This window comes from Scomber japonicus, chromosome 4 (assembly GCF_027409825.1).
Source record: "Scomber japonicus isolate fScoJap1 chromosome 4, fScoJap1.pri, whole genome shotgun sequence".
Taxonomy (NCBI): domain Eukaryota; kingdom Metazoa; phylum Chordata; class Actinopteri; order Scombriformes; family Scombridae; genus Scomber; species Scomber japonicus.
The window spans coordinates 31,172,329-31,186,777 of NC_070581.1; the positions used below are offsets into that span (position 1 = coordinate 31,172,329).

Genomic DNA, 14,449 nt, shown 5'->3' on the forward strand with positions numbered 1-14,449 from the left:
GTTGACTATCAGTAACAATTAATCATCATAAGAAATAATTATTAAAATCAATAGAAATTATTAATAGGAACTAATACTAGCAGGGCCAAAAGTTCTCATAAAATGTACTTGATTATAAATTTGGAGCTCTGATTAATAATGAATTTAACTATGATCTAAATGACCACATCAATATGTAGTGATGGTAGAAAGATTTTGGAGTTCTGTGCAGAGCAGAGGTTGGCAGACCCATGTACAAAATTAAGCAGACAGTGTGTATATCCAAAAGTATTTATTTAAAAAACATAACACAAATTCTTTGCTTTTTTTTTAATGGTGGAAATAAAGAAGATAAAGATGCACTTCCACATGACAACCATTCATTTGGTTTCCTTCTTCGATCTTTAAAAATAGTAAAAATACACAATATGTGGTCTAGGTATGTGAGGCTATATACTGACGTGTTTATGTTGTGTGTGTGGGAACAAGGAGGCCAGGGTACTAGGCTAGATGCATGGGGGGTCTGGTTTCTCTCACTGTTATCCATCTTCGGTCCAACCCCCTAACCCCCCTCTAACTAGCGTGCAATTTTAAATGTGTCTGTTGTTTATTCAAAAAGAGGATCTGTGTGCTGGTATCAGTCCTGACTTTAGTTTATGGCAGGAAAGGTGAGAGGTGTATAGATTCCCAGTGTTGTTCACCAGTTAGTTCTGAGCCGTGTTCGTGGGTTTTTCGGTTACAATAATTAGTAACTTTTAGTCAAGCCAAGGAGGACAACACTGGAGAACATCAGACAAATTAGGCAGAATTGCAAGGCACGCACTTATGTTTACTCATAAGGCAGACCAGTGACAATAACAATAAAAAAGGTAGACTTAACAAGCAGTAATGATGTCTTGATGCACTTGATGCACCTGGTGCACCGCAGACGATGTCATTCGTCTGGCTTCCTTCTTTCACCTTTACTTCAGTTTCTGAGCAGCTGTTGGGTAAGAAAAGCAAACGACTATTTTAGTTTTTTGTTACTGGACTCAAATGGAAACTCATTTCAAGTGTCTTATATTTTAAACAACTCTTACAATGATGTAGTGAGTCATTGTTTTTTAAGTTAAGTTGCGATATTAAGTTGGTGAACAACTGACAGGCATCCAGATAACCAGATGAAAAAAAAAAACTATGATATTGGGGGATTTGCAATGTCTTGAAATTGCCATGCATGATGGGGATTTGTTCCACTGGTGCAAGAAACACCTGTGCATACTATTCACAGTGTGATATAAAGCAGGGAAAACTTATTTTGCTTTGCTTTTTGTGCTTTTAGTCAAGAAGTAAATAAATATAATAAATCAATAGAAAAAAAGTACTTTACATTGTCCAAGCTGTGCAGTTCAGGCCATCTGGTGAAAAATAACCCGGCTGACAGTCTTCACACACTGTATCATTTCTGCTGGTTCCTTTAGAGAAAAAGACACATGTAAGATTCCTCTCTGTCACTGATTGTTCACCGACAGAACAGTCTGATTTTAACTTTTCTTACCAGGTTCTTTTATCCCCTGACCAGGTTCACAGTTCGTGTGTTTCTCTGCCAAACTGCATCCTGTATCTGTCAAACTTTTGCAGAAATACCCATTTATAACTTCACAAACAGTATTGTTTACTTCTGTGCAGTTCTGCAGGGCATAAAGACCGTGAGCTAAAAAACAAAACAAAACAGGAATATAGTTAATGTTTTATTAGTAGACATGGATTATTATTATTAAAATATACTATAATTGGTTTATAAGACTATAAAGTTAAAGACTACTATTAGTTAAATATTTGTATCTGACTAAACCTTTTTCATGTAAAGACACTAGTAAAAAAATCAAACTACAGACAGAGGTTTTAGATACCTGGATCACAGGAAGTGCAGATAAAACACTTGTTCAGACCACTGGCTTGGTTCATAAAAGTCCCTTTCTCACAGCGGATGCAGTGTGTGCCTGACTGTGGTGTGCAGTCTCTTCGAACAACTGTTCCTGTCCAGAGAACAAAAACAGGTGAATAACTGTTAGAGCAGATAACAGATTCAGTTAAAATGATAAATATAAAGTTGTTTCAGGCCTGTCTTGCAAGAGAATACTATAAAGGTTATTCTGAGTGGATTTTATATTGGTGTCAATAAAGCTATCCGGTTTGTCTCTAACTTTAAGTATTGCAGGTCCATATATGCTGTGAAGTATGTTTTCATGTGCACTTTAAGGCATTGCCTCTAATTTTGTTGTACTACCTGTATAATGACAATAAATATAATTCTGATTCTGATTCTGGGTTAAGGTCCATCTAAGCATAGGCTCAGCTAGAGACCTAAGCATGTGAAAAGTACGCCACAAAAACACAACTTTATTTTGAAAACAATACTCAAATGCAAAGTAAGCAAACAAAAGAAGATGGAGATCCCAGCTGAAAGAAAGAAAAGATTGGGACATCACTGAGCCAGCCATGCAGTTGGCTGTCACACTCAGCTTATCCCCCTAAAAAATCAAAAAGGAAAAAAAAGAATCTTACTTAACTCAATGATTAGACTATCAGTGATCTCCATCCCAAACTAAAATAACAAACTAACATAACAAAAGCCCATCACTCAAAAAGAGTAAGTCTTCTCCCACTTCTCCTCAAATTCTCATTCAGATGATTAAATTACTTTCAGGTGCTCCCTTACAACAACAAAATAAGACATACTGTATATAGATAAAGGTGGAGGGAGAGAGAGAGAGAGCCATACACGTCACAACCCAAGCATTGTGAAACAGCGCCCCCACATGGCCACACGCCACAACCCAAACAGTGTGAAACAGGGCCCCTACATGGCCATACACACCACAACCCAAGCAGTGTGAAACAGCGCCCCCCATGGCCACACACCACAACCCAAGCAGTGTGAAACAGCGCCCCCACATGGCCACACGTTACACATGCCAACATAGTGACGTTGGCGCTTATTTTAATTTAAAAAAAAAAAAGGAAGTCAGACTGTGGTAGATGTTAAAACTAAAACAACAAAATATGATTCCCTCTCTGTCTCTCCACTGTTGCCACTAGTGACAAACAGCGTCCACCTATGTCAGTAATTAGACTTTTCACTGTTTAATACCCTCAGACTCAAACCTAATTTAATGAAATTTGCGAAATGAAACATGCAAAACATCCCACTCTGCAACTCTATTATTTCCAGTTTCATTATGGACTAATATGATGATAACAATAGGTGTACAACAAACGAAAAAACAACAACAAAAACGTGTTGAGATGTCGTATGCTTAACGTTATTCACTCACAGATGTTAGACGCACTTCTTTTAGTTTCATGTTTGGCGACGCATTCATAAAAACATAAAGTCGTCTTTAAAACAAACACAAAGCTGAAAGTACATCATGGACTGTGCGCGTAATAAGAGGTACCTATGATGCAACTATGATGTGACGGTCAACAGCGTTATGGAAAGTGACATGGGCGTGAGAACAATACGTTACAACAGGAAATATAAAGTATTTGGTACCTTCATGACACATTGGACAGCATTGCCCGTCCCGTGTGCTGTACTCATTAACTCTGCAGCATAATGTTCGTACCGTGAAGACAGCAACCATCTCTGAAGAAGAAAATATATATTGTAAGAATAAGAAGAAACACAGACATTTTCAGCGTGTATTCATCTGGGAATTGACTCGTCTCATGTATTTAAGTTTATCTATAGATTTTATAGCTCAGCTGTACTTAAGAGTGAGTTGCAGATCACGTCTCAAGTCCAGGTCAGATACTGTTTACTTACCAAAGACAAATAACGTGGAAAACATATCACATGCTGATGAGATATTTCAGAGTCTTCAGAGCTATGCAGGAAGTCAGTTGGAGGGGAAGTCCCTCCAGTTTCAAACTGCGCAACCACAAATGCGTTTGTGGTAGTGGGGTTGTTTTTTTTGTTTGTTTAATATTATTATTCATGACCATATAACATTATATACACCACAGAAAACTTGAACACTAAGGAGCTGCATGTCAGAGTAGAGTAGCATTGTAGTTCACAGAGGGAACAGAAACAAGAATAATTTAAATGATATAATCAGTATAAACATATTTAACTGCAGAAACAGGAAACAGAGGTGGAGAGAGTAAATCTAACAGTCCAGCATCCAAGTTTAAAACAATGAACACACAGAGCATCAGAAACTTAAGGTGAACTTGTAGATGTTATCACTATTGTAACCTCGACCGAAGTGAGCCCGCAGGAAACATGATGAAGACAAATTTCGGCTGAGAGGTTAAAATGTGGTGGTGAGACTTAAACCACCGTTACCACTGCTGCGTCTGTGCATCTGATACACAGGAAATACAGTCAATATTATAAAATCAAATGAAATATAATACATTTAACAATGGGTAGATTTCAAACATTTGAAAACAAACATGTTACATAGACTAGGCTATTTCACTAAAATTATCTTAGTTGTATTGATTCGTTTAGTAAACCTCGTAAACTTTTTCCCGTAACATGCCCAGCAGGGGGCACTGCAGCACCTCTACTCCCAGTATCTTGTAATAGAGGCGCTGTCTACCAATAAACTGATCCACGTATTGTCAGCCTATCAAGCTTCTTTATCTGGCCTCCTTCCAGAGGCTGTTGCTCTAGCAGACACAGTAATAGCTTGCACTATCTAACTGAACTGTAGCCCTACTGTCATCTAACTGGACTTTACATTTTCATCCCATGTTTATTCCTTGTACTTTCTCACTTTCATATATTTCAAACTGGATTTAAAGGACAGTGTGTAGGAATTTCTTTCAATCTACAGCAGGAAATATTATCTTAATGTTTTTTTATTATTCTTTATTATGCTGTCACCTGATGACAAAGAAAAGACATGTCATGTGTTTGTGGATGAATGCAAGAAAATGAAAGTTCAGTTAGTATTTCTTTCCGTGATGCTGTATGTCAGCAAACTTGTGTAACTTCAACTCACCTCTTTTTTATGTGTTCATGGATCTGAGGGAAAGCTGATTTTCGTAAGCTGTGCTTACGATTGAGCTCTTCTAAAGCACTTTACATTTTAATCTTTCATTTGCACTCTTTGTCCTTTTAATGATTTTAAAGCTAATTTATTATTTTATGCTGCAATCATTTTATTTATGTCTTTCTATTTTTCTGTACTTTGTTTTTATTATGGGGGGGTGGGGGTGGGGGGGGGTTTAATTGTATGTTTTAAGTTTCTCAAATTACATGTTTTTCTGTTTTATGTAAAGCACATTGAGTTGCCATTGTGTATGAAATGCGCTATATAAATAAAACTGCCTTGCCTTGCCTTGCCTTGCCTTTAAGCCCAAAAGTTTAAAGTAAAACTAATTTCTGTCCTCAGAGAGTAATGAGCTTGCTGCTTATCTTTCAGTTTTACTTACAAGTTTCTATATGACCACACCAGATTGTATAGACCTTTGTTTCTTTGTTCCTTGATTTCTTATAACATATTTCTTACTTATCTAATAAGCAAAAGTAGTTTTTATTCACATTACGGCCTTCTGTTCTTCATTTTGACATGAATTTGTAAAATGCTGATACAAAGTGCAGATGTATTTGATAGTGGATAAGTTCTTAACACAAGATGGCTGGAAGTATACTGCAGTACTGATATATGTAAATCTATTCTCTGTTCTTTTTTATTGTATATGATGCACACACAATGGGGTCATAGGTCATATAGGAATAGTTAGCATTAACATCTGAGTGTATTTGTATAAATTTCTTCCAAATTAGATGAGAGAAAACAAACGTAAATGGTGGTTAAACACAAGAGAAACATGACTTCTCCAAATTGCTTTCATGTTAAGACTGTGTTCTCCAAACTAAGTCTTTGCTGTGGCTGTAACAAAGATGGTTAACAAAGAGGCTGCCAGGCAGAGCAGTTTTACTGTGGCCAATGTTCAAACTTACAGTCCGGCGAAACCATCCAGAGGACTGGAAAAAAGACACAGGCAGTCCCAGGATAGTAAAATAAATGCAGAACAGAAAGTGAAATGTGAAAAGAGAGTTGTTTACATAGATGCCAAATCACATGAGAACTGTGACATTTTCGTTTGGCCAAACAACTCAGTGGTTGAGGACAAGCAGTTTCAGTTCATTCCTTTAATAAGGTATAGTTTAAACTGGTTTGTATTATAAGGTATGAATGTCATAATTCTTAATTCCAATAAATTGACAATACAACAAAGATAGTTTTGCTTCAAACACAATTATTGTCTATTGAAACTACAAACTATTGAAACAATAACCAATACTGAAATTTAGTCAGTACAGCAAATAAATCTACTAAAGCAATCACTGCATTATAAGGCAGAGTAAGCTTGCTTGTCACATACACAGATCAAACAGATAAAGATGAAGTAGGAGTTACCCACATGAGGCGAGTCAGCGGCCTTGTTCCCAGAGGTTTTTTCAGGTTAAAGTGGGAGGAGAATTTTTTTTTTAGTGAGAGGAGCAGGGGCATAAGCTATCTACTGTTTTCAAACTCTACTAAAAGTACCTCGTGATTGAACTTAAATATTTCCATTTTATGCTACTTTATAGTTCTACTCTACTATATTTCAGTGGGAAACAATATTAAGTTATTAGTTTCTTTTCAGATGAAGATTTGGCATAAAATTAGATTATATTACATAGATAGACAGACCATAAGAGTCATTCTACTATGTTGTGAATATACACAAGACAGTATGAATATATTCTGTAATGTACTGAACAAGTTAAGTAAATCAGAGAACATGTGATAAACTTACTACGGCCACTAGATGGCATCTGTGATTCAAAGGTCACATCAGGTTTTCTTTAACATCTCACATTACAGCCTATTGTTGTAAGACAGGTTCATGGCATGTCAGTGGATTTAAAAGAACATTTCCTTGTGAAAGAACACTATTCTGCCTTTGCCCCCATAGCTTGTCTGTCAGCGTCAGAGTTTTTCCATCAGCTACATATTTGTTTTTCTCAAATAATTGTGTTTGCTTCCTCTTCTGATGTGCCTGATGTTGATAAGATATAGGCCAAAAAAACAATTCTCTAACCTGTGACAACCACGCCTCAAACATAAAAACCCAACATTTCCTTCTTTTGCTGCTTCATACTGAAAGCTTTTATGGGACAAAATAACAAGAGACTTTCATTATGAAGAGGCTATAAGAAATGAAATGTGTTTATAAATTAATCAGCAGAGCTTTGTTAGTGATACTACTTTACAAGGAAAACAGATTTTTTTTTAAATAAAAGTAAATTACCATTCCTTAAAGCCCAAGATGTCCTCACATGTCTTGTTTTGTCCACAACCCAAAGATATTCAGTTTACTGTCACACAGGACAAAAGAAACCAGAAAATATTCACATTTAAGATGAAGAGGAATTAGTTGAGATCTAAAGTTTATTGTTGCACCATTAGTAGTAGTTTCATTTAAAATTGAATTTGCTGAAGCAAAATAAGAAAGAAGAAAAAGAAGAAAAATACACATAGATGCTATCATGCTAGATCCCAGTGATGGATCAGACTCATGATTTAACTTTACTCTTGAAGAATTTGGTGTCCACACATGGTTGCATGTTAAAAATATTGTCTGACTTACAAAACAGAAACTTGAAAATTGAATCAAGAAAATTGAATCGATATTGAATCGAATCGAATCGAGAATCGGATCGGAAATCGTATTGAATCAAATCGAGACCCTGTGAATCGGAATTGAATCGATTCAGGAAATCATTGACAATACCCAGCCCTAACTTTGAACCTGAATCTGTTTTTTCTTGAATGTTGACCTTTGCAAGATATTGAGGAGCTTCACTGTACAGATTAACATGGTAAAAACATCTTGGCTGACTTAGATAATACATTCTGAGAAGACATTTGGCTCTGCACCATTTCAACACAAGACATTGTCTGAGAAGTGCTTGTCCTTGATGAAGTGAGGGAAAAGGAAGCAGTTGACAATGGAGGCCCCACTAGGAGGTTTTGCTAGTTGTTGGTATGACATCTGCAGTACTAGCATGTTAGAAAATTTGGTTTTGGATGCATGACGCATGCATTAAATAAACACAATTGTTTCATAATAGTCATTCCTTAAAGGTGTATGCGTCTCATGATCATCAATGCTATCAAGGTACAGTTAATTTTTTATGCATGATCTATTAATCAGAAAATTAACTAGTAACTGTAGCTGTGGAAAAAAGAGTGCATTATCTCCCTATGAAATATAGTGGAAGAGTGGAAGTATAAAGTATAAAATGTATGAAAATATACTTAATTACATTCCACCACTGGAAAAAAAACATGCACCTGCTTTCAGCACATTAAATTGGATAAGAGACAACCACACAAAGCCCAAGTATAAAGTTACGTAAGAGTATGTACTTTCTCGGAACTCATAAGATCATGTCATTGTTGTTGTTCTCGTGGCATGCTTTCAATCAAATCCTTTCCAAGTTTTCTGAAGGGTACCTATTATATTTATTTCCTTCCATTTAAAAGGCTAATGCAACTTCCAACATCTTTACTGCAGAAACTTACTGCAGTCTGTCAAGCAACAGATTTACTGCTGTCTGAAAGTGAAAATTGCCATAAATCATTTTGATGCTTCCAAGAGTCTGGCAGGAGGAGTTTTAGCGTGTGAATCACAGACAAAAAACACAAATGTGGGCTTTATGTTCTGCTTTGTTCTGCTCACTTTTTTGAGAGAGAAAAGCTTCCAAAATGAGGACTCTCTTCTCCTTGGATTAATAGCATCTCAGGTAACCTGTCCTTTCATGTAAGTGTGTTGTATCTTCAGTCTTTACCCAAAAACATGTGATGGAAAAGGAGGAGGGGGTTTTCTTATAATCTAGCCAATACAGTACAGTATTTATACTATAGAGAGGAACTACAGGGGTCCAAGGCTGAGATGATAGAAACTGAACATACAGGACAACTGTTGACAATCATAGCTTAATTCCAGAACGGCAGAGAAAAAATAATAATAGAAAAACACTTGTGATACCTGAACTACTCATCTTCCACAGAAAAGAAGAATGTTTTATGAAATTGGAGCTTTTGGCCATCTTCCTGAACCCACACATTCAAGTTTTATAGAGCTTGAGAAGTTTAGCAAAGAAGAATGGGGAACAATGAACAGATATACATGTTAAATCAGACTCTCGGATGTACTGTATGATTTTTGTTTCCTTGTTGTCCCATGTAGATCTATCATCTGAAATAGAGAAGGCATGTTTTACATCCCAAAACTGAGGATGTGTGAAAAGGTATAAAATGACTGACTGCTCTTCCTCCATCACATCTGTCCTCTCCTCAGCTCTGCCGGTCATCTCTGAAGCAAAGGTAACATTTCAGGCATTTACTAACGTATCGATTATGGCTGCAACTAACAATCATTTTCATTATTGATTAATCTGTCCATTCTTTTTTGATTCAAATGTATTTATTTCTTAATCGATAAATATTTTCCAAAGCCAATTCTTCAAATGTTTTGATTTGTGAAGACCAACAATCCACACCCCAAGAATATTTGGGATGGGAATTTCTAGGAACCTCATGATATGATTCAGTGGACTTTGATGCAATGATAAAACTGTTATTGATGGTCTGTAGTCTTATTATTTTAAAAGGTTAACTGCATTAATTAAAATGAATTAATTAAAAGCATCTTACAGTCCCCGTGTGAGAATAAGAAAATGAGGTGGAGGCCGAGTGCTCAACTGCGTTATTAACGTCATGTCTCCAGCAGTGGAGAGCAGCCTCTCTGCTGCACCATCACTATCCAACATGCTGAGCATGGGCAAGGTTGTTGAGGTGAAACAACCTAAGAATCAGTTTAAATTTATCATACAATGCTGTAGAGTGTGTTGTATGTCTTGTTTGATACTGCTGTTTGCTGCTCCACTCTGTTAAAATGATTAAAAATGATTCATTGATATTCAAAATGGTAGGTGATTAATTTAAAGCTATAGTGCAGGACTTTTAAATATAAATGAACATTTTTAGTTCACACAATGTTGATTAAGCCTGTCACTGCCACATAAATATCTGTGTTTCACCAAAACTGAAGCTTTTAATCTGGCGTCAGGTTTGACATTCCCCGATTGGATCGAATTTTGATAGTGAAAGGTTAATTTAATCATATTCTAATGTTTTGGATAATACGAGCACATTTGTTGAGTTTAATGTTTAATTTGTTATGTTTAACACAGATGGCATCGGGTTGTCACTTTGTTTTCTTCCTGTGTTTGACCAGTGGACTGTTCATTGCAGGAACTGTAAGTTAAACTTCCAAAGTGTCCTTGTCTCTCTTTTGTTGTAGGAGAATAAAAGTCTTAGAAATTACTGTCATACACAACTACATTGTTTTCCCATTACACTGTGGTTTAACAAGTGATCATCACCATGATTACAAACACATTTTCAAATGAATGAGGCACTACATCTTCATAGCCTATTGAAACCATGGGGAGGTGGGTCTGAAACCTGAGAGACTGTCACCAGAGATCAAAGTTCACATGTTCATATTCCACATACACCACGGTCTACATGTTAGTTTTGTCACATTATTTGCTACATAAAATTCTGTTGAGCTGCTGAGTTAATCACTGAAATGATTCCCAGCTTATTAAACGATGTGTTCATGTTCACAGGTCACACAGTCGGCCACAGATAACGAGCAAGGTTGGTAACTGTGTTTGGCTTTATTTGGTTGTAATAATTCCAATTAGAGGTGTGCGATGTATGTCCCTCACTTTGAGCGTCTATGCATTCACTTTCAACAAGCCATCAACACTAATAAAATCATTGCTTTGATGACTTGTAGATCAGTTGTGGACTTAACTGAGCATGCATATTGTTCACTACGCTGCAAGTTACCAAACTAGAATATCTGCATAAACATATGCATGGCTGAAATAAGTTAAAATGAGTGAACGTTACTCTTAGTCTGAGAGTACCAACTATTTAGGATTAAAACATGAGACTTCTTGCTGAATTGATTGTTTGGTCCATAAAATGTCAGATAATGGTGATAAATGTTATTCACTTTCCTAAAGTATAAGATGCAACCTCACTTGACATGTACATTTGAATTTGCATCGGATTAACATGTTCAATAATCACTAATGACTGTAATGTCCACATGTGCAGCTTATTTCTAACATGATAAGTGTTTTGCAGTGTCTGGTTGTCCCTCCGGTTGGACTCAGTTTGGCTCTCGCTGCTTCATTTTCTATCACCAGGGAAGGACATGGAATGATGCAGAGGTATTCGATTCAACAAAAACTATTATTCCTTTATTTACACTGTTTCTATGTTGAGGAACAACTTTCCACTAAATGTCCAAATGTTAAAAAATGAATAGTGCTTATAGCAGTCTGGTCAGGACTTGATTATGGAAAAGGGTCACAGATTCAAAATTAAATCTTCAAATGACAATTTTACTTTAACCACCAAACTGTCGTTGCTTAACTGAGGTATTTTGATGTGGGTGTATGTTATTGCATTGCAGGATTTACTTTATGTTGAACATTTTGTGTATCTTCATGTTTCTTTGGCTTTTAATATCTTGGAACCATGCTGTAGTCAGTGTTTTGACTTTCACATATCATCATATATGATGTTTGCAAAAAGACCCTTTTCTATTCCTCTCTCTTTCTTACTCTTTTTCTCTGTACTCCCAACCAAAAATTTTATTTTTATGTCACTGTGTCTCGCTCTGTTTCTCTAGCGTTTCTGCATCTCTATTGGTGGGAATCTGGCCTCCATCCACAGTGCTGATGAAAATGCCTTCCTCAGTGACCTGATTTTCAGAGTGTCTGGTTCTCGCCTCCGTACCTGGATTGGTGGCTATGACGCAGTGAAGGTGAGATTTATGATTTATGTTTAATAAAAGGTCAGAAAAGTGTCACTCACTTTTTTCCAAAGCCTAAGATTACATCCTCAAACAGCAAACCAAAGACATTCAGTTTACTGTCAAAAGAGGACTAAAGAAACCAGAATATATCCACATTTAAGAAGCTGGAATTTTGACTTTTTTCTCTTAAAAAAAATACACAAAACGAAGTTAATTCAAATGAATCAAATTGCAATTATTACATTTTATATTATTTAATAGTATCAATAAGGCCTACATCATCCTCAAAGACCCAACCCACCTGGCTCACACTGAGGCAGATGTTACAGGACAAAACACAGACAAGCAGGTTAAAAAACGTTTTTTATCCTACAGCAATAAATGCTCTAAATGCTCCAAAAATCTGATCCTGTATTGCAACAGCAATTTCTTAGTGTAATATTAAGGAGAACTGTGCAATACTTATGGCACAAAGACAAATGCCTTGTGTGTGTACTTAATGTTTTAGTTAGTTTAGTATTTAGTTAGTTTTAGTAGTAATTACTCATTTATTTTATTCCTTTACCAGCACTTTCTTTCTTTTTTTGATTTCAATTTGGTTGTACGTGTACATTGACAATAAAGACTATGTTGATACTTATTCTCAAATTGATTATTGACTGGTTGTTGCGTAGCAGATTTTAGATTTAATTTGCTGATATCTGCAGGGGAAAAAACTCAACAATCGTCTCTTCATTCATCAATAGTCAATCTGATCGTGAATCAGCACAAACCTACCTCGCACTCTTGGTCTGCACAAATCAGGACTTCATTGATATTTTCATCAACCAAACAATTAATCAGTGAATCCAGAAAATAACAAACAGATTGATTGATAATGAAAATAATCATAAGTTGCAGCCCTATAAGATAGTTTAGGTTCTATTTTGTATCTTTTAGGTTGTTTTTAACCTTTGGTCAGAGAACTAATGCTTCAGTCCTGAGGTCATTCTTGAGACAGCAGGTTGCTGCTTTGTTGTAATCTGTTGCATTATTGTCAAGTGCTCTTATTATTTTTGTGTTATGTGTGGTACATTATATTACATATATTCTCTCTTCCAGGAGGGAACATGGTTTTGGAGTGATGGTTCAAAGTTTAGCTACTTCCGCTGGTACATCAGAGAGCCTAACAACCATGGAGGAAGAGAACACTGCATAGAGATGAACTTTGGAGGTACAAATATAATTTCTTGGCTTCCTGATGTTGATTTTTATTGTGGAGAAATACTACTGCCTTAAATCAATTTTTGTACCAATACAGTTTGCTGTATGGTCATGTGTTGCCCCTCTGTAGGTACATCAGCAGATATATTATAGCATTCTTGAAGCTTTAGAAAATGTGCACCTACAGATATTTAAATACATCTTATCCATTAATTTAGTTGTATAAATAAATAAAACCTCCTCTAAAACATTTATTGTGGCTTTGCTTGTTTGTCAATTTCTCCCTGCAGGATTATACTGGAATGATCTCCCTTGCTACCTTGGAAAACATTTTGTTTGTGGCAAGGATCTGTGATGCAGCACATCATACTTCACCATGCATGCCACAATGAGAACGCCACTTCCTCTGTAATGGTAGAACTCTTATGATTATTAATTCTGATTTTTGATTATCTGGTAACGTCTAATTAATGAATTTAGAAAAACTGCTACGATGGTTTAAATATTTCTACTCAAAACCTAACTAATTTTACTCAAGTTAATATAAATTCATATTAAAAAAACAGCTAGCGGCTGTGAGGGGTTAAAGCTTCCATCAGCATGAGTTTGAACACAAATGTAATATTACAGTAGCCTTCCTGTATATGGTAGATTACATGTATGTCTTTGAATTGTGTGCTTTGTGTAACACCTGACTGGATTGTGTCTCTTCCAAAATGTCCCACACAGCTCTACTTTCTTTCTTGTTTGAATCATTTTAACTTCATGTAATCAACTAACCAATCAGTATATAAAACTTTCATTGAACGCATGTTTTTGTCTGGTCTTGATTCTTTGACTTATTTTTCTGTTAAAACATAAACACAATAAACTGAACATCTTGTGTTGTGGACAAAACATTTGAAGATGTCTCCTTGGACTCTGGGAAACAGTGACAATGTTTTTTCACCATATTCTGACATTCTAAGGATCAATTAACAGATTTATTGAAAACGAAAATAAGTATCAGTTGCATCTCTAACTAAGACAGCAAAATGACATGTAATGGATCATTCTTGCATGTATTGTTGTCATTTGCACAGTTATTCTCTGGAGATCATCCACAAAACGCAAGCTAACCAAACATGGGGGGTGGGGGGTTCCACTGAGCTTTCAACATAAAGCTTCTCTGTGAACAAGAAATCAAACATCACAACTTCCTAAAGTGTGCCAGTTTGAAAAGTTTTTGGGAAATCAGCAGTTTTAGGGGTGCTGGTAGGAGTATTTTGTTACCTTTGGACAGAGCCAGGCTTGTCCTTTTCCCATTTCCAGTTTAAGCTAAGCTAACAAACTGTAACTTTACTGCAAAAACACACAACAAAACTGAACC

The 14,449-nt window shown here is 36.0% G+C and overlaps 2 protein-coding genes across 2 annotated transcripts; one reads left to right on the forward strand and one right to left on the reverse strand.

Annotated features, from left to right (window-relative positions):
• Positions 1 to 281: 281 nt before the first annotated feature.
• On the reverse strand, positions 282 to 3,845 carry LOC128357478 (tumor necrosis factor receptor superfamily member 14-like). The gene is made up of 6 exons (XM_053317832.1): positions 3,791 to 3,845; positions 3,518 to 3,610; positions 1,872 to 1,997; positions 1,517 to 1,672; positions 1,349 to 1,433; positions 282 to 961 (listed from the first exon to the last, which is right to left on the reverse strand). The coding sequence occupies exons 1-6, from the start codon at positions 3,813 to 3,815 to the stop codon at positions 778 to 780; spliced, it is 669 nt and encodes a 222-aa protein (XP_053173807.1). The 5' UTR covers positions 3,816 to 3,845; the 3' UTR covers positions 282 to 777.
• A 5,910-nt stretch (positions 3,846 to 9,755) lies between these two features.
• On the forward strand, positions 9,756 to 13,435 carry LOC128357717 (galactose-specific lectin nattectin-like). Its single transcript, XM_053318087.1, has 6 exons — positions 9,756 to 9,833; positions 10,673 to 10,703; positions 11,202 to 11,287; positions 11,752 to 11,886; positions 12,979 to 13,090; positions 13,371 to 13,435. The coding sequence occupies exons 1-6, from the start codon at positions 9,756 to 9,758 to the stop codon at positions 13,433 to 13,435; spliced, it is 507 nt and encodes a 168-aa protein (XP_053174062.1).
• The last annotated feature ends 1,014 nt before the right edge of the window (positions 13,436 to 14,449 follow it).